The following is a 20,000-nucleotide window of genomic DNA, read 5'->3' as shown; positions in this document are numbered from 1 at the left end:
AAATGTGATGACTGACCATGCATTTCAATTCCATTTTGCTTTATTAGAATGACTGTAGGTACAGTATTGTCAAAGCACAACAATGAAACCGCATATTAACTGAGAGAGAGAGAGAAAGAGAGAGAAAGAGAGAGAGAGAGAGAGAGAGAGAGAGAGAGAGAGAGAGAGAGAGACACCATCCACTAACCATCTTTAGTGAGGTCTTCCAATTCGGCCTTCTGGTCAGCTTCCACCTCCATGGCCTCCTGTTCCTCTATGGTGCTCTCTTCGTCTTCCACTGGTGATGCACACACGCACACGGTCAGTACAGAACCAACTGATATCCATACACGACCATAGTGAAAATCTGAAGAAATAGTCCAATTTATTTAGTTAAATACACTTGCCCATTGTTTTACCTTCTTCATCAGTCAAGGAGGAGCTGGTCTTTCTCTTTCGGCCTGAAGATCGCTGCTCCTATGACAGGAGGAAAAAGAGCAAATGAGTCTTTCCACTACACATCCAATACACTGGCAAGCTATGCAGCTAAGGAAAAAATTAAGAGACCACTGCACACTTTTCTGATGTCATCCTACGGTTGAGAAGTGACATTCGAATGAGTTGACGGCCATATTCAAATTTACAGTGGTCTCTTTATTTTGAGACTGTCAACTCATTTGTGCAATGGTCTCTTAATTTTTTCCAGAGTTGAATGTGAAAAATCAACATTTGATAAATGGAGAACTTTCTTTCTGCAGCAACAGTAGACTTTTGCAAACAGTGAACCCAGGTTGAGGGCACACAATGAATCTGACCAGGCAATTTCACCACTGTGACCTGCCTGCACCTACAAATGTGCCGTGATCCGTGTGAAGGGAGCAAAACAAAGCAAAACAAAACGAGCTGATCACTTACAGCTGGAGCCTCCTTCTTCTTCTCCTCCTCCTCCTTTGGTGAAGGCGTCGCTTTCGTGCTCGGCCCTACAAAGTGTTTCAAACACAGCAATACAGTTACGGTAATACGATAAGCCACTCCGTAGAAAAACACATCTGACCATTTTTTAAGGAAATCTTACCTTTGCTACTCTTTTTCTGCAGCCGGAGGGCCTTCTGCTGTTTCTCATAGATCTCAAAGCGCAGTTTGATCTCCACCACCTAAGGACAGAACACAGAAGAGAACTTTAAGAGAGCTTTAATCACATAACCATTGCTGCATTTATAGAGTATTCAGACTTACCACCTGGAATTTACTAACGTTATGTGTGAACATATGTGCTATGTTAAGCGTGGTATAAAAATGTGTTCCCTGGGAAATGTTGTTTTTGGTCCATATCTCAAACACAACATTCTTAGATGTGTCAGGTTGTTACTTCTACTCAATCACATCTATTACTGTTGACTCACAGTTGACAGACATTGTGTTTTTTTTATTTTGTGTTGTGCCTTTTTCACTCAATAACCACATTTAGTCTGACATTTTTAATCTGATCAGAAATGGAATAACAGCTCAATCGGAATAAAAATTCTCATATAAACACCTCAATCTGAATAAAAATGCCTGATCCGATCAGAATTTTAATCGGAATGAAAGAGGTGGTTGAGTCCATTCCTATTCCGATTGAACAGCCATTTATACGGTCTATCGGATTGCCTGCTGTATCTTCTCAAGGAAAAGTAGGTAACAACGGCTAATCCGATCAAAGATTCTAAAGCTCTTGAGAGCACCTGATCGGAATAGAATGTACCCCATGTAAACAAACCGCACACATAATTGGACATTCAATCGGAATAGTTTAATCGGAATGACAAAAAAACTGTCCACGTAAACGTGGGTACTGTTTTAAGTTTGCCTGTTACTGAAAGGAATCTGGCCCAACTTCACACATCTCAACCCCCTCCATGTTTGTGTATTCTTAGTGCATGACGTGCCTAGCTGAAAGCTAGCGAGTGATGATGGTGGCTGTCTCAAACTGCCTACTTGTACACTTCAAATACTTAGTTTAAATATATAGTGGGTACAACGCAAGTAACCGCTCAGTGCACACTAGCAGTGTACTGATGGAAGTATGCGGTTTGAGACACGGCCAGTGTCTGAGGGGGAGGGTGTACCTGCTCGATGTTGGACCAGAAGAACTCCACCTCCCGGGCGATGGCGCCAGCGATGTGGCGAAGTCGGAGCTCCTCCTCCCTCTTCACCCGCTCCTCCGTCTTTCGTTGCTCGTCATGGTATCGGGCACATGTGCGCACCAGCTGAACACAGACATGGGGAGAAAGTTGACTAAATGAACGCAAGCAAACACATTTCAGACGGATAAAACCCCACATATTTGTATTAAAAAAAGATCAGCTAAGCTTTGTAGAACTGCAAATAAAGGCATGAAGCTCTAATGTCTTTGGGGTGAATTCAGTTCCTGATTCAGACCCATCCTATCTCAGTTCATCCGGATGCTGCTTACCTTCTTGGCGGCAGCCATCTTCCATCGCCTCTCTTGGGCGAAGTCTGCGGCCATCCACTGCATTTCCTCCAGCAGGTAGTCCCAGTGGGACTTGGGCCGTGAAGCCTCCTGCAGCTTGGGCAGTCGGCTGGCGGACCACTGGCCCTCTTTACGCAACTCTGCAATGCGCTGGTGCACCTGGCTCTCCTGAGAAAACACAGAGAAGCAGGAATGTTCAACAGAACTCAATAGAACGGGTTGAATAAAAGAAACCTGCTTATTGAACATACTAACTAGGGTATCAAATTTACAGCAAAACTAAGTGCCAGATGAAAGACCATAACAGAAATACAATACATCCCTTCCCCTCAATTCAATCATCATCACCCCTTGATGATTTAAAGGGCTGTTTAAAATGCTTCCTGGTATCAGTAACAAGCATTGAGAAGTTAGTGTGGAAACCATGAACACACAAGTACAATACATATGGCCTACTTATCGTTCCACTGGTTTAGTTTTTGTTGGATTCAGATATACAGACCTATATTGATCATAAATTGGACATCACAGGCACAATAACTTAAATAGCTTCCAACCAACTTCACAATGTCATCATCACTTAATAAGCAGATGGGATTCAGATTTTGGGCCATTAGTGATGATGACACATTTTCAGACCATATTTTAGATGTCCAGTGTTCAGTCCTCACCAGTTTGGCCTGCTCGGCTTGTTTGTCCTGGGAGTTCTCCTGGGACGACTGGCCAGCAGAACCCTGGGCCCCAGCGGAGATCTTGAGAGCGGACGTCCCGTTGGCAGTGGCCAGCTTGGATTGGCCGGGGTTGGACAGGGAGTTGGCAGGACGAATCCCAGCGGAGGCGAGCGGGGAGGACAGGGAGCCGGGCGTGGAGAGGGGGACGGGGGAGAGAGAGGAGCCCTGCAGGGAGTTGGTCATCAGACGCTGGCCGCCTGCCTGCGTAGGGTCTGCCAATGGACGTACAAGAGCCACCGTCTGTGGGAGGGGGGGAGGGGGGGAGAGGGAGAGAGAGAGAGAGAGAGAGAGAGAGAGATTTTATTTATAGCAACTTAAGATGGCTTCATTGGTACATTCACTTGTAAAAGTAAAACTAAACATCTTACCTACCTACATTCACACACACGCACAGAGGCAAAGAATGTTCTAGACACTCCTACACACACACACACAAACAAATAAATATAGGATATACACACATAGGATTCTCAAAATCCTCGATTTAATTTTTCTCTTCGATTTAATTTTTTAATTTTAAAGTCACGATTCGATTTGATTTTCTTTTTTAAATTATGTTACTATTAATGTATTTTGAAACCGTTTATACCGCAAACTACTAAACAGAAGACATAAACATAGACGTGAACACAGTGAAATGAAATAACACAGAATGATAATTTGATTAGCACACTTGATTAGACACAAGGTTAGTGGCCACGGAATATTAGACTTTTAATGTGCATTTTGGGCCATCAAGAACTTCACTTGCAAAGTTGAGTAGCCTAAGTTAGTGTTAACTGATAACAAAATATTTCCACACCTGTGATTTCAGAGAGGCAGGAGGAGGGGGTTCGAGTTTGGTTGATGTGTTTTTTAAGTGACTGTAGCTTAAAGTTTGAGGAGATATGAGGAGATGTTGAAGCACCTTCCGTCAAACTGTGTGCACGTGAATGTGTGTTTTTTTTTCTTCTTTCCTCTTGGCATGCATGCTGGATGTGATATTGGGGTGTGGCTGCATCGTTGATTCTACCTCTGATTTTAAATTTCGAGATTGTGAGGTCATTTCAATCGATTTTGACTGATCGTGACCCCTAATACAGTACCCTCCAGAATAATTGGCACCTCTGCTAAAGTTGACTAATAAGAGGAATATAAAATCATCTTTTGGAAATTGATCTTAATGCCTTAAGTAAAAAAATGAGGAAATATCCAACCTTTAAGGACACCAATTTTCTTTGTGAATGAATAATGTATCAAATAAATAAATGTTCTTCCTTTAAAAAACAGGGGTCATAAGTATTGGCACCCCATTATAAATTCCCATAGAGGCAGGCAGATTTTTATTTTTAAAGGCCAGTTATTTCATGGATCCAGGATACTATGCACCCTGATAAAGTTCCCTTGGCCTTTGGAATTAAAATAGCCCCACATAATCACATACCATTCACCATGCAGATTGGCAATCCAAAAGATGATTTTATATTTCTCTTCTCAACTTTAGCAGAGGTGCCAATAATTCTGGAGGGTACTGTACATATATATTAGTAAGTAGTCACTGCAGGCGTGGTGGTGACTCACCGCTTGTCCAGGCTGCAGCATGCCCTGTGGCTGCTGGATCTGCTGCTGCTGCTGGAGCTGGATGTGCAGGCCCTGCTGCTGCATCTGCTGCTGGAGCTGCTGTTGGAGCTGCGTGTGCGGGTTCACCGCCGCCAGCACGGCCCCCGCCGCCTGCAGCCCCTGCACCTTCATCTGGCCCTGCAGGGCGGCGACAGGTTGCACCTGGGCCTCCAGAACCATCTGCTGCTGCTGCTGTTGTTGCTGCTGCTGCTGAGACAGGGCCAGGGCCATGGGAAGGCCCATCTGGGGCGGGCGGCCCGGCAGCTGGGGCGGAGGCGTGTGCAGGCTGGCCGCGTTCTGCACGGGAGGGCCCTTGGACGGGTCGTACTGCTGCTGGTTGGGCTTCTGGCCGGCGATCTGCACCGTCTGGGGGGTAGGGGGCATGCCGCCTGGGGGAAGGGCGGGTATCAGGGGGCATGTCAAGCAGGGGACAGGATGTAAAGGTGAGTCGAATGGATTAAATAGAGAGATAAGAAGGGCAGAGAGAGAGAAGAGAAAGAACGAGAGAGAGAGAGAGAGAGAGAGAGAGTGTGAGAGAGAGAGAGAGAGAGAGAGAGAGAGAGAGAGAGAGAAAGAAGAAAAAGAGAAAAGAGAAAGAAAGAAAGAGAGAAGAGAGACAGAGAGAGAGAAAGAAAAGAGAGAGAGAGAAAAAAGAGAGAGAAAGAAAGAAAGAAAGAAAGAAAGAAAGAAAGAAAGAGAGGATATGAAGGAGGAGTGAGAGTGAGGAGGGGGGTCCAGAGAGAGATCCCTGTTCATCACCTCCAGCCATGGCAGTCACTCCAGCATGATCATTCTTGCACTTCACTAAAATGCTCATTACAAACACAATCTAAGGCAAACGCATCACTGCACTATCAATACACACTCGAGCTGGAAAATTGTGAGGAGATCCTTCTCTCTGAAGTAAGGGGACAATTCTGAACCGCTGCTTTTGTTGCTTTTGAGATCAGATTAATTTGTAACCAGCAGTTCTACAGTATAGCTTGTATGTCCCACTGGGAGGCATAATTGCAGAGCATGAAGTGATGCATAAATACTTAAAGAATATTCACTAAAACGAATACTTACTAAAGTGATAACTAATAAGAACTAGAAATGTACAATGACTACATTACAAATCATAAAAAAAACAAATTGTGGAATCTACATGTTTCTACTAACAGAAACCATCATGATCATGAGAAAAATTAAATAACTATTTTTATCAAACAATAACTTTCTACTGATATCACTCCATGCATTTACTTCCACAAGACTTCAATTTTTATTTTAAAAAGAAAGAAAAAAAAGTTTTAAGAACAAAATAAAAGAAAACAAACTGAAAAGAGAAAAGAGGAGAAAAAGGAAGGGAAATGAAAGGATCACAGTAAGCACAAAGACACCACAGATTTAAGCATGCATGAAGCACAGGTTACTCTGGCAATTAGGGGCTGCTTTAGCCATCTCCTCTGATTTTGGGGGAGCCTTCAGGCATTGCAAAGCAGAGGTGTGTGGGGTGGGGGGTGGACAGAAGGAGATGCACAACAAAAGCTGAGGGTATGGCCTGAAGCAAGGTTAGGGTGGGCAGGGGTTTTGCTGCACAGACGACAGAAGCACAAGTTGGGATGCCAACGGACAACGGCATCATCCAGATACGAAGCCATCAGGAAGCCCGCCTGCTGCACATGAAGCGAGCGACCTTTGCCAGAGGTCAGCCATAGGCATTGAGCTATAGACATAGCGGCGCTCCTCGGGTAGGAGAGGACACGGACAGGACAAAACAAACACACAGAAGTCTACGGTGCTTTTTTTCTATTCTGGTCATAGGGCATCTGGCCTTAGGAGCTTCCCTGCCAATAACTGAGGGAAAGAAGCCAAGTCGGACCGGAACTGGAGACAAAAAAACGTAAGGGAAATACGGAACAAAACATGATGATGGCAAGAGAACTCAAAAAACCAAAAAAAAAACAAGAGCCTCTAGATGGCGGACACAAGAGGACGGAGATGCACGGATATTCCAGGTTGACAATACGGACATGATGAATTCTGGGAAAGAGGGAGAACAGCAAGGGAAGAGGAGTGGAAATGACTATTACAACTAAAGTAAGAACCACAGAAAAAATGGGAAATAAAACAAATCATTTGGTGCGCACAAATATGGAATCGCTGGAAAGAGCTTTGGCGTTTATTGAATTTTGCGTTTTTCGATTCTTCTGTGTTTTGTCATCTCGATAATCTGTGACCTTTTCTTCCAATTAGCCAAATGCGGCATCTCGGGAAAGGCTAATTTCCAGCAAAGAAGATCAGAACCAACCTTCCGAAGAAATGAATGAAGTGGCATGGTGGAAAAAACCAAACAATACATGAATGACAAAATAAAGACATGGCGTCTTCAGTTTGAGAATATGTAGGATTGGTCCTTTGTGGTCTTCGTGACTTTCCTCTTCCCTGTCATTTGGGAAATCACACTAGGAAGGCAAGATGTCAGCTCTTGCAACTGGATGACAAGTGACTAGGATATGGCTGCTGCTGCTGCTTCTGAAGTGCTGGAGCTTTCTCCAAAGGAGTGGCTGTATTTGCTTGACATGGACAGCTCCGACCGGACATCGGAAACTTAAGCAATATAAAAATAACAAGAACCGGCCTTGGCGACCCCCAGCGGCATTCCTACCTTGCGCCGTTGGCATAAGCTGCTGGAGTGGCACGCCAGGCGATCCTAAAGGACCTACAGGATGCTGGAATATCATCCCATGGCGACCAACTTCAATCCGGGATCTCTTAGCCTGATCTGGGGTGCAGAACACACAATACCCTCGTAACGGAAAATAAAAAATGAAATAATAATAATAATAAAAAAAAAACACAAACACACGCATACAAACACAAACATACACACACACACACAGGTACACTTGGCAAAGAGCAAAGACCCTCTGCGCGCATTCAGCCATATAGGGGTTAGGGAGGCAGTACCCTATGAGCCCTGTAACCAAATCACACAGGCTCCAAACACAAAGCGCTGGTGTAAGGTGCTGAGTTTAAGCAGAAGCAATCTGAGGGGAAGAAAAGGAAACCAGGAAAGGTAAAGAAACTGGAGAAAACCAAAAGGGGAAGGAAAGAAAAGTTGAGGAAAAAAAAGACAAAATAAATAAATAAATAAATAAATAAACAAAAATCCTGTCCTCTGTCCAACGGTGATTCCCCTACCTGCTTGGACCATGGCCTGTTGCCTTTTTAAGGCATCGATGTCGACGGGGTTGGAGATGCCGCCCCCAGCCACCCCCTGGTGTACCTGCAAGACAGAACGCTTCAGTCAGGAAAACTGTGTCAACTTGTTGCGTTTCAAACACAACCAGGATACTGCTGCTGCTGCTGGTGGTTCCAAATTGCCTGGCTCAATTCAACCTTTTGGGGGCACATTTAAAGTTCACAGAGAGGAAATCACACAAGGCCCTGGGATTAAATGCAGATTGTGTAATTATCATTGATTGCTGTTGTGTCACACGTGTCTTCTCTTTTTAGAGTTAGAGAGGAAGAAGCCGAAACCAGAAGAAAAGCAAGGTCATTGAAGTTGAACTTCAACCGCTTACTAAATTAGATGTCTTTTTGACGCCTGCAAGGCGATTAGGTTCGCACTGCACAAGCATTATGATGCACCACGTTATGCTTGGTCCCATATGTTCCAACTGCACAGTATTATGATGTCAATGTGATATCAATTGTGACATCAATTGTGGAAGAAAAAAAAAAGGTAGCAGGCAAATGGATACATGCAGGTCATGCATGAGCCTGGACAAACGACAAGCTGAGGTATGAACAACTATGAAAAAACTTAGACAATAACGTTTCTATTTAGACTAGATTCCTATCTAACAAAGCTTATGATGATGATGGAAAGATGCATTACGGCGATGTATTCTAAGTAACGCATCCAAAAAAATGAAAAACATCTAACGACAAAATTCTACTCGAGTCTCCATCACCTGGAACTGCTGTGGTTGAGCAGAGAAGGCAGCCGATACGTTGGGCGGGAGCTGCTTCGCTATGGCAACTGGAGTCCCTGTCTGTCCGTCCTTTCCGGTCACGACCTTCACCTGAGGGGGGGTTGGCATGGAAACGTGTATTTGAGGGCTAAGAATCTACACGAACGTGCTAAAACAACCTCTCTGCTACCGCCGCACTGCCAAACAATGACCTCCCACACACTACATGTGGACAGGTCCTTCGTGAGAGTGTTGGGGGGGAGACGACCCTTTTTCCGAAATGGAGCCTCCAGCCATGAGAGGCCTTTGAAAAATCTCGCCTTTGAAGTACTGGTTAGACACCGACTATCGGGGGGAGGGGGGGAGAAAAAGGTGCAAACTGAACGCAGAGCAGGGTCGACGTGGAAGCCTGAAACACATGCATCGCACATCTCTCTCCTACCTCGTCGTTGATAACCTCAGACTGCTCCTCCTCGTCCTCCTCGTCCTCCAGGTCGAGGTCGTTCTGCCTCAGGTAGGTGAAGAGGGGGACACACGGCTTCTTCTTGAAGGCCAGGTAGTCCATCATGTTGCCCTGCAGGTGCTGGAGGAAGAACAGCTCGATCAGGTACTCCTTGAAGACCTCCTTCAGGCCATCCATCTTCTTCCCGTGGTGCTCCAAGCACTGTTTCCTCAGCTGGGCCACCTCGGGGGTGGCTGGCGCGATCTCCTCCAGCTTCTTGGCCGCCGACTTCCTCATGGCTCCAGTAGGTGTGAGGGGCATGCTGGGGAGCCCCTGCGAGGGGTTGGAGCGCGACGGGCTAGAGGGAGGCATGGGGGCCGGCACCCCGAACGAGGTAGCCCCAGCTGCCACCACGCCCTGAGCGGGCTTCTCGAAGATCATGGGCCGCGCCGCCAGCTGGCCCTGGATGATGCTGCTGATCTGTGGGGGCAGGTTGGAGGTGGTGATGTGGCCAGGGCTGCCCAGGGTCTGGAGAGCGGAGCCCGTCGTCACGGGGCTCTGAGGCCCCAGGTGGTGGATGGTGCCTCCGGTCTGGGAATGGGGCTGGGAGAGTCTCCTCTCGCGTGCCGCCCCAGCCGCGCCGGAGGACGCCAGCTGGACTTGGCCAGCTGTGGTGGGTGTGGTCAGCTGTGCTAGCCCTGTGCCGTCCTGGTAGACAAAGTGCCCACTCGCGTTCGGACTCCCGAGGCTGATCTGGCGGACCAGCATGCCGGCCTCCACGAACCGCGTTGGGCTCTGTCCACACACCCCCAGCGTGGTTGCGGTGGCCGCCGGAGCTCCAGGCCGGGGCACCGCCTGCAGGGACACAGGGCTGTGCTGTGTGGGGCTCTGGGGCTGTATGGTCTGGGGCAGCGGCGAGGTCACCTGGATGTAGGAGGAGGTGCCCTCGAAGCGCCACTGAGGGGCCTGGTGCTGGAAGCCCGGCGACGCAGGATTCTGCAGAGGCAGGGGCGTAAGGGTGATCTGCTGGTTGCCCGCGGCCGTCATCATCTGGCCCACGTTCTGCAGGGTGATGTTCATGTTCTGGCCTGTCACTGGACTGCGGCTCATGATGATCTGGTAATTGGGGGACTGCGGGGCTGAGGGACTCGCCGTGGCGGTGGTGGAAGTGAACGAAGTCACTGGTGACTGTGGGTGGTTGGTGGCACCTTGCTGTTGCTGGGTAACCGCAAGGGGCTGTTGCTGCTGTTCCTCAGCCTCTGAGCTGGCCGTGGGTTTCGATCGCTGTAGTTGCCGCTGGACATTTGGTGGTCCTCCTCCATGGTGCATTGCGCAGTTCTGTAGTTATGTAGAAGGAGTAGTCTATGAGAGAGATTGGTATGATTTCAGTAATGTAGTTAAAGCTACTTCATTCATCAAGAGCAAACCATTGAAGGAGTCAACCAAATCATGCATAACATGAGCTCAGGTAAAAATGTCCAGGAACAGATGACCAGATATCTTTTGAAAAACACATCCAAGGACACTCAGTTGTAGTGACAGCCAAAACAATGTCCAGACACCATTATTGCAATATTGAATGCATCTATCAATGGAACTGTGCAAATTGAATACACAAATGTATATTAATATTTGCCACGCTATACACAACATAATCCTGGAGGATAGGATAATCCCTTGGCCAATATGTGTTGACTACTTCTGATTCATTAACAATAATTCAGTATCTCATTTTATGGTAAGACTACAGACTGATTGATGAAAATTACTTTCAACGGGGTTATTTCTTGTTAGCTCAAAAAGGTAAACAACCAAAACAAACCAAAATTGTCTTAAATCATTGTTATTCCTTATGTAGGCACCACAGTCTGACAACCCACCACTCAATTGACGTCTCGATATGATACATTGGCAGTGCTATGTCGCTACGGCCCCTATAGAGGGCTATATAGTAAGGCCTATGCGTGAGCAGAACAGGCCGCCTTGCTAACGAGCGCTGTAATTTAAAAGTGCGGTATATGGATAATGCAGTGCAATAGCAAAGCACAGTGAGATGTGAATGATTGTTAATTATTTCTACAACCCTCTGGTAGCATTTAAAACACTACCAAAAGTCAATTCAAAGGGTAAATAATAATAAACGCGTACGGTTAGCGCTATTGGACTAGCGCAGCACATAAGATGCTAAACACAAAACACTGCCCGGCCCATGTACACTTACCTGCTACAAATTACACTTCTGCGCGCGTAACATAAACACTCAAAATTACGGTTAACTTTACAACCGACAGTTACAGGTAAGTAATTCTACAATGACGATAATGTCTTAAAAATGCAATAAATGCTCCACAGATATTCCATTCAGAAACATGGCGGTAGCCACCTTAGTTTTTTCATTATTCGGACTAAACCCGGAAGTTCTTCCACAAGGGGTCATGGCTCATTTTAACAGACAGTCATTTAGACCAACCATGTATCAGGAGCAAACAATGCTATCCAATGAAGTAGCTTACACAAATGTAGACGAGAAGTATGACGAGTAGCCTACTTGAACATTCAAGGGTTCTGTTCCGCTTGTTGATGTTCTTTATGTTCAACAATAATATCTTAAAAAATAAGAATAGATAATGGTTAAAATAGTAGCCTATATGTATGGAAAAGTTACCGATTTGCAACATTATAAACTGCAAAAAAATCCGTTTATCAATACATCTTGCAATGCCAAGCCTATTTATTGAGCTTATACATTTTCATAAAGGCTATCAAGGCTTTTGTCACCCTTTTTAGATGAACATTGCTATATGTGAATGCCTTGTTGTAATAAACTCAATTGTTGCTGAACTGTGTAGTCTACAATTAAATAAAAATCAGTATGCCTAGGTATTAAAAGACTTCAAAATACTGAGTTTACATTAGGATTTCTTTTAAAAAAACAACAAAAACACATTTAAAAAGTAAAAAGCAAACTTTTTTATTTCAACAACTTAAATACACATATGTCAAAATGCAAAATTGATTTTGGTTTCAAACAAACACATACAAACAATATAAATACTGCAGCAGTAAATTTACAAATAGGCTTCTATCTTTTGCCTGATAATCAAAAACATTAGGCTGTTATTTTGTTGTCACTATTACAGTGTTCTGTGCATCCTTACATCCAGGTTGTGTCAGAAACATTCATAAACAACTCAAGTACAAACAACCCATTACAAAACAGTCAAAACACTCTCACAATTATCAAATCACTCAACAGTACAAAACACTTTATATGCAGAATTTCATGGGGAAAAAAGAAACAGATCATATCTGTTTCGGTAATATTACATTTTTATTGAAAAATATGGTCAATCATACTTGTTAATCTGCACACATGAATATTTCAGCACTAGTGCAAAAAAAATAGGTACCGTTTACACTTTCAACGTGCAGGTCCTGTTACAGTACTACTGTACAACCACTCAAGCCTTGATTGTCAACCCAGATTTTGAGAAGGCATTTGAGTGAGACGGGAGACACACACACAGACTCTCACACACACACACACGCGCACCCGCACAGGAGAAATGGCAGGACCTGTGTTTGTGTCTAGAGGGCGGCATTACCCAAAGCATACAGCATGCATTTTTTAGACCAAAGGAACTTGGCTTTGTTAAGGCGAGGCAGTAGGCGTGATGCTTTGGTAAGAGTTATAATGTCCAAGATTTCACCAGCATACAAAAGCAAAACACCACATTTTCTACATATTCAATGATACATGCTATAGGCCTACATAATATTGTTCTTTTATATTTTGTTATGGGTTCAACTATGGAAAATGACATTCAATTTCATTCCTACAACAAAGTCGTGAATACAGACCCTGTCAAATATACCCAATGAGTGTCCTAAAATAGTTATCCAAACTATATAGTAAAACTCACACCAAACTCTAAGCTAAACTTAAATATTAATTATTTTGGTATCAAAGCTAAATTAAACATTGTAAACACCTATATCTAAATTAAATAAATAAATCTGTTTCAAATTAGAACTAACTGATAATGAAAACTGAAATGATAAACAAAGTCAGAGGATAACAATAAAAACAATACAACAAAAAAACAACAACAAACTGGGATGCTACATATAATGGGATACTGCCTGAAAACGGCAGCCATGTTGTTTCCTGATCGGGCAGATTGACTAAAAGCAGTAGCAGGATAAAAGAGGCAAAGGAGTTCTGAACACAGTAGGTTTAGTGCATAAAGTGCTGTTTTGTTAATTTCTCCCATAATTAGACATGCAATATATACTTACTCCAAAAGGGACATCTTTCTTGACATTCAACAACTCTGCATTAAACACTGCACAAATTAATGCAACTGAGCATTAATTAATCTGGCCAAACATTCAGTGTGTGCATTGGTTCCAAAACACACAGGCATGCAGATTAGAATATTATGGCAGATTTGTAACTGCAAAAAGAGTTGTGCAATTCTGTAGTCCACTTGAAGCGCCCAGCACTCTAGTAGATAATTCTGATGCTTCAAGTGGTTGTAAGGAAAGAATATTGCTTGATTCAATGTATAACAGAAATAAAGTATCAAAAGTATGATGCAACTCAAAGTTCATACTGTCTTCCTCTCTAACAGCTGTCTATTACACATTGGCAATATTTTGGTCAAAACCCTCCTTGACATACCCTGTCAATATTAATGTGATTCCATTTTCCTGGTCTGTCGACTCGGGTTATCATAAAGAAACACCCCTGATTTTCCATCCCCCACCCCTACAGTAACACTAAGTCGGCATGTGGCAGCCAAATGGCTTCATGAACTCTCCCAAGATACCATGGAGACAGCTGGTTGCCAAGGATAAGCTGAGAGTGTGCTCTCCCACATCTGGGTCACCACATCACAGCTGCCAGGAGAGTGATCAAAGTGTTCGTCTTTGATGAGGCTCTCACTGGCATGTGTTAGTCCCTCACCTTCACCAGTGCCAGGTGGAAGAGCTTCTCAAATGATCGTCAACATAAGGTAGCCACAACACACTTCAGAGAGGAGAGAATGGCGGTTGTGGTTGTGATGGCGAAGGAGAGAGCAGAGGCGGGAGATGAACTGGGGATTAACGCCCTCTTTTCACACGTATGTGCCAGGCTGCAGGGCAGAGAGGCGCCTTTGTATGCACTGTTTACCTGCAGGGAGGGACAAGTAGTTGCACTTCAGTTAATGAGCTATGTTTGAATGAGCACGTGTTATCTCAGGTGTAAATCTGTCTATTTGAAAGTAAATATGTCTGTGTCCCTCTGTCCCTGTGTAAGCATTTGTATGAGTGACTGTACTACATTGCAATTTTTTTACAAAAGTGTGTGTGTGTGTGTGTGTGTGTGTGTGTGTGTGTGTGTGTGTGTGTGTGTGTGTGTGTGTCTGTTTTCACTCACACTTGTCAATGTTGTGTATGTCTGCTGGTTCTGTGATGATGAAGGTGAGCCCCTCCATCAGTAGCAGGGCTTTGTGGTAGCGCTCCACCGAGGCCTCGCCCTGGTGAAACATCTCATCAAGGGCTGTGGACTGGACCTGCACACACAACAAAAAGAAAGAAAGAAAGAAAGAAAGAAAGAAAGAAAGAAAGACGGAGAGAATGCATGATTACTAATTCAATTGTACTGGACTTGATTACATGACCCAAGCATCATTCATTCAGAACAGCTTCTTGGGGTTTATGTCTATATAGAGAAAGCAATGCATTGTGGTTACGTACCATGTTCACTGTGTGGGCGTAGATGAGCTTCTCGGCCGTGATGCTGTTGATGCGGTCCATGAGCCTCTGTTTGGTGGTGAAGAAGAGCTGCAGCCGGGCGCTGAGAGAGCGAGAGGAACTCACACTAGACTTGTACAGCTCGTTCAGCTTACGCACCACTACCCAAACAGACAGATACACGGGAGACAATATACATTACACTTCATTTCTCTCCAATAACACTGATATAGATTTTCAATATTCTAAAAATGCATACAAAAATAAAACTATTTTCTTTAGTCTTACAAAGATTTTGAGGTAATATTCACAAGTTAAACATCAACAAACTTGGCGACCAGTTCATTGTCTCTACAGATGTGTGTGTGTGTGTGTGTGTGTGTGTGAGTGTGTGTGTGCATCTGGTGCTGCCAGTCTCACCCTGTTTGACAGAACAGGAGGCGTAGAGTTTGCCCTGCTTGATGTCCTCCATCGCAGTATGTATAACAGATGACAGCAGTTCAGCACTCTTCATATACAGGACCAGCTGCTCAGCATAGCTGAGGTAAACATATTCCCCCCACGCACACACACACACACACACACACACACACACACACACAAGGTTAGCATAATAACACTCTCGTTTGATTTGTTCCAAAATTGCCATACAGGGATGGTAGTATATATATATATATATATATATATATATATATATATATGTGTGTGTGTGTGTGTTTTACAGACATATATGGTCAAACATCATCACATCACACTAGAAGAATGTAGTTCATAAGAATATAGAATATACTGAACTTATAGATCATAAAACATTTATATTGAAAACATGCCTGATTAAACTGATAAAGATACTGATACAGCAATCTGCACAATACTGGACACCCCATGGACGCAGGCTACTAACTCCTCTGGGGCCTCACCTCCATTCGCGGCTCAGCAAGCTGATCTGGTCAGCCACTACGCTCTGTTCCAGGAACGAGGCGTCTGGGGCATCGCACGTCTCAATCCCAGAGTCCTTTGCAGCCGCGATCTCCATGATGCAGTGGGAGAAGGCCAGGATGAAGCGGAGATGGCCTAGCGCCTCCGTGTGTTCCTGCTGTGTGTGGACCAGAGACAGATGTGGTCATTTCAGATTCTTTTCTGATTGAGTGTAGAGCAAAACAATGTCATAACACCCTCTTAATATGTTCTACCGAAGACTCCAAAATGGAGGTAATAAAGACTAAAAAAAGTTTTTTCTTCGTGCTTAAAATAAGAATTAAGAGAGGAAGGGGGAATGGAACAGTCACACTGCACACAAACTACCTCCATGAGAGTCTCCTCCGGCAGCTCTGGGGGCTCGAAGGCGACGCCTCTGCTCAGGGGGCCCATGTTGCAGTCGCAGCCGTCCCCCTGCACTCCAGCCTGGGCCTGACGAACCCCGTAGGTCCAGTCTGCGCTCACCGGGCTGGTGGAGCCCACTGCAGGAGAGCAGAGAGTCAAAGATTTGTTTATGTTTGTCTTTACGGTATTTAGCAGGCGCTTTTGTTCAAAGCGACTTACAACGACATCAATAAACATTACAAGTTAACAGTTTTTAGCAAAATCAAAAAGCCTAAAAAATACCAATATTATTAACAGACTAAATAGAATTTCACAGACTAATAACAATAACCATAAACATATATAAACTGCCATTCAGATTTAGCAAATACCCTTGTAAGGAGAAACCTAGAAATTAACTACAACAGTGTGGACTCAAACATGGTTATTAAAATTAGATTCTAATACAACTAATAATGTACATCAGTGAAATATATAATAACATACTGTATATAGAAAATAATATATATTTCAGCAAGGTATTACCAGGGCACAATTTGTGTAGGGGGTAATGTGACACCACCATCAAGTTGAAATTCAATTCAGATACACAGAGGTAGCATCTGTGTGTTAACACTACTATACACATCACAAAGCCCCTCATCCAGGACCCATGGGTCAGTGTGCTGTACATACCGGTTAAGAGTCTGGGCCTGCTGGTCAGTGGAGGAGAGGGGCCAGAGCCTGGGGAGCCCACTGTGAAGACGGCCCGTGAGGGACTCCCTCCCACCCCTAGTGCAGTCCAAAACAGAATAAAACAGAGGGACAGGCCATTGTGAGGTGAAGGAGATGAAGAGGTGGACAGAGACAAAAAAAGAAAAACAGAAACAAGGAAAATGAGAAGTAAAAGGAAAGAAATGAAGGGAGAGAGAGTGAAGATAATGAGATGAAAGAGAACAAGAGAAGATGGGCTACATTTATACATGCTTCCGTGGTTACCAAACTGGGCAGTATGTTACTTTGGACTGAACTTTACAGTCTTCACAGGTCAGCAAAATGTAGCCTTCTTAGAGCTTAATAGGAATGTAATCGCCTGTGTTATTTAACCAATGGAGGAAAACATAATAAAGAAAGTGGGACCACTAAAAGGTAAAGCTTCTGTGTACTGTGAATGTGTGTCAGTCAGCTAATCTGTACCAGTGTGTCTAGATGTGCTAGCATAACTTGTTTTTTAAGCAAAAATGTGGCACAACTACATACTATACTTCCAATATGTAGATAGGTAATTTTACATGCACAATAGTGTGATTGGGAATGTATGTGCCTGTGTGTGCCTGTGTGTGTGTGTGTGTGTGTGTGTGTGTGTGTGTGTGTGTGTGTGTGTGTGTACCTGTTGTGTCCATAGGTCTCTCCATATTAAGGCTGTCTGTGCTGCCACGGTCTAGCTGTGCTCCAAACACAGCCTTCAGCAACATATCTGACAGGCGGCCTGTGCTCATCGATCTGTTCAAACACACCAGCAACACAGCCTTAGACTCATTCATTAGCATCAACATATTACACTGAGACATGACTGTGTCATACTTGCTAATACTGTTGCTTTCTTTCAGGTTTCTTTATTTGCACTGAATTCTCCATACAGGCATTTGTACAGCTCTCCATATTTGAAAATTTCTGAATAACAATTCTAAAACATTCAATAAAAAAGTAGATATCTTGGACATATCATTGTTATTTGAACATCCAGCACAAAAGCTCAGTTGTTCCCAACTCTGAACAGAATATTGTGCCGTGGGGGAGAGCCTTGGAGAGCTTATTAGTTCTGTGCTGTTTTTATAGATATCCATTAATGACTTCTTCACAGAAAAGTGCTTCCATGAAGTTCTCACAACCTCACATTGCTAGATCAACACTTGGTCTCGCATGTGTGTGTGTCAGTGTGTGTGCGTGTTTTAGTGTGTGTGTGTCTGTGTGCATGTGTGTGCGTGTGTGTGCGTGCGTTAGTGTGTGTGAGTGTGTGTACCTCTTCACAGACTCTCTCCTGTCCACAGCGTGTCGGGTGAGAGTGGGCACGGTGCCCTGGCCGCCCTCCAGCTCCTTTAGGTTGGGCACAGTGCGGATGCGGGGCCCCAGGAGATTCTGGGAACTGGGCCGTCTGTGGAGGTCAAACTGGAACACACAGCGGAGGGGACACGACATGAAGACATGATGACATCCCCTTTACAGAGTTACAGTCGCAACTATGACTGGACTTCAGTACAGTACATGTACATTACTGTAGTCAGGGCATGTCTTTAAGGATGACAGGCTGTCTGCTTGTTATGTCTGCTTTTATGGGCAGCCGTGGCCTACTGGTTAGCACTTCGGACCTGTAACCGGAGGGTTGCCGGTTCGAACCCCGTCCAGCAGGCACGACTGAAGTGCCCTTGAGCAAGGCACCTAACCCCTCACTGCTCCCCGAGCGCCGCTGTTGATGCAGGCAGCTCACTGCGCCGGGATTAGTGTGTGCTTCACCTCACTGTGTGCTGTGTGTGTTTCACTAATTCACGGATTGGGATAAATGCAGAGACCAAATTTCCCTCACGGGATCAAAAGACTATATATACTTATACTTTAAAAACCTTACTTGAGTTAAAGTGTTACACAGTTACAAAAAACAAAACAAACGATGGTCCAGACTATATCACTTTTAATGTTGTTATTATTAGTACAGTTTATGTACGGATGTTGTCATTCATATTAGCTGGAGCGATCCTTTTTTTGTTATCTTTTAGTTATCATTCTTTGTGTAAACGGCCCTTTATTCTTAAACTAGAGACTCACTTTAGGCACAGTGGGGTCCGGGCTTTGCCTGTGGGACCTCTTCCTGTGACTCAGAGGGGCATCTGTTCCCAGGTCTGTGTGGCGCTGGACCGACACCCGGGTCTGAATTTTGTACTGAGGGCTCAGGTCTGATCCAGGATCAGAAAGAAGGGAAGAGTAAAAAAGGAACAAAATTGAATAAAAAAATATATGAATATAAATGTTTATGACTTCTTCAGCTATTTTCACCTATACTCCATAAAGTTTACAGCACTTTTAAGGGTTTAATGAGGATTTCTAGGGATATTTCTAGTGGGCCCCCTTTTCATTATAAACTTTAGAGGAATGTTTTAGATCTGAAGGGCCCATTGTCAGTTCCTGGAGATCTGAGATTTTTCCAGAAAATGTTTTAAATTGAGTGGAAAAGATTCTGGAAACATCTGTGTTTCAAAACAGTCTATGAAAAATAGTGCAAAGTTCAACCAACATGAAATAAATATCAAAAATGAGTTGAGCTGTTGCTAAAGGGGGCACAGCAAAGCAGGCACTGCACCGTCTCTCCTACCTCGCCCCTGCATGCCAGTCCGTGTGCCCCGAGGAGAAGACTGATCAGGTCTCTCAGGGATGGTGCCAACTGTGGACGAATGACACAACATACATAAGGACATGAAAAAACAAAAGAACTGATATAAGGCACTTTTGTATGAAAAAGAAAAGCCTTCAATTAAATACTGGCTACGTGCCATTTCTTTTTCTATAATTCTATACTACTATATATTTAGGGCTGCTCCTGCTCCTGTCTATTATTCTCCCTGCATGACCTTTACAGTCGGGCTTCACCAGCAGCGCAACTAAAGTGTTCCGTTCGCAGAGCAAAAAATCGTTTTTGAAGAATGGTCTAATTTTGTTCAAATGTGCACAGCACTCTCTTGTCTGGTGTAGACCGTTCCATTGATTAACATGGGAGTTAA

At 44.2% G+C, this 20,000-nt stretch overlaps 2 protein-coding genes across 9 annotated transcripts in view; both read right to left on the bottom strand.

Moving 5' to 3' along the window:
• Positions 1–11,575, bottom strand: part of ep400 (E1A binding protein p400) — a 42,912-nt gene extending 31,337 nt beyond the window's left edge. For 6 of the 7 annotated variants that reach the window (XM_076270791.1, XM_076270794.1, XM_076270793.1 and 3 more), the window contains exons 1-11: positions 11,408–11,575; positions 9,187–10,548; positions 7,969–8,053; positions 4,744–5,171; positions 3,124–3,423; positions 2,435–2,620; positions 2,088–2,228; positions 1,055–1,133; positions 895–959; positions 387–456; positions 188–277 (exon numbers count right to left, since the gene is read on the bottom strand). In XM_076270791.1, the coding sequence (XP_076126906.1) occupies positions 188–277; positions 387–456; positions 895–959; positions 1,055–1,133; positions 2,088–2,228; positions 2,435–2,620; positions 3,124–3,423; positions 4,744–5,171; positions 7,969–8,053; positions 9,187–10,515 (2,773 nt within the window). In that variant the 5' untranslated portion in view covers positions 10,516–10,548; positions 11,408–11,575. The remainder of the gene's footprint in view (positions 1–187; positions 278–386; positions 457–894; positions 960–1,054; positions 1,134–2,087; positions 2,229–2,434; positions 2,621–3,123; positions 3,424–4,743; positions 5,172–7,968; positions 8,054–9,186; positions 10,549–11,407) is intronic. The other variant, XM_076270792.1, reaches the window with a different exon arrangement.
• A 578-nt stretch (positions 11,576–12,153) lies between these two features.
• The window catches only part of ulk1a (unc-51 like autophagy activating kinase 1a), a 24,380-nt gene continuing 16,533 nt past the window's right edge, over positions 12,154–20,000 (bottom strand). For both annotated transcript variants that reach the window (XM_076270045.1, XM_076270046.1), the window contains exons 18-28: positions 19,595–19,663; positions 19,051–19,178; positions 18,251–18,396; positions 17,618–17,730; positions 16,924–17,019; positions 16,231–16,385; positions 15,846–16,021; positions 15,346–15,464; positions 14,929–15,086; positions 14,609–14,744; positions 12,154–14,362 (exon numbers count right to left, since the gene is read on the bottom strand). In XM_076270045.1, coding sequence (XP_076126160.1) covers positions 14,307–14,362; positions 14,609–14,744; positions 14,929–15,086; positions 15,346–15,464; positions 15,846–16,021; positions 16,231–16,385; positions 16,924–17,019; positions 17,618–17,730; positions 18,251–18,396; positions 19,051–19,178; positions 19,595–19,663 — 1,352 coding nt within the window. In that variant the 3' untranslated portion in view covers positions 12,154–14,306. The remainder of the gene's footprint in view (positions 14,363–14,608; positions 14,745–14,928; positions 15,087–15,345; positions 15,465–15,845; positions 16,022–16,230; positions 16,386–16,923; positions 17,020–17,617; positions 17,731–18,250; positions 18,397–19,050; positions 19,179–19,594; positions 19,664–20,000) is intronic.

The sequence above is a fragment of the Alosa pseudoharengus genome, unplaced genomic scaffold (assembly GCF_046254945.1).
Source record: "Alosa pseudoharengus isolate Yale_2024_CS ecotype anadromous, Long Island Sound unplaced genomic scaffold, YU_APseudo_1.1 YU_APseudo_1.1_scf_6, whole genome shotgun sequence".
Classification (NCBI taxonomy): Eukaryota; Metazoa; Chordata; class Actinopteri; order Clupeiformes; family Clupeidae; genus Alosa; species Alosa pseudoharengus.
Note: the sequence above shows the minus strand (reverse complement) of the source record. Positions and strands in the feature narration are given on the sequence as shown.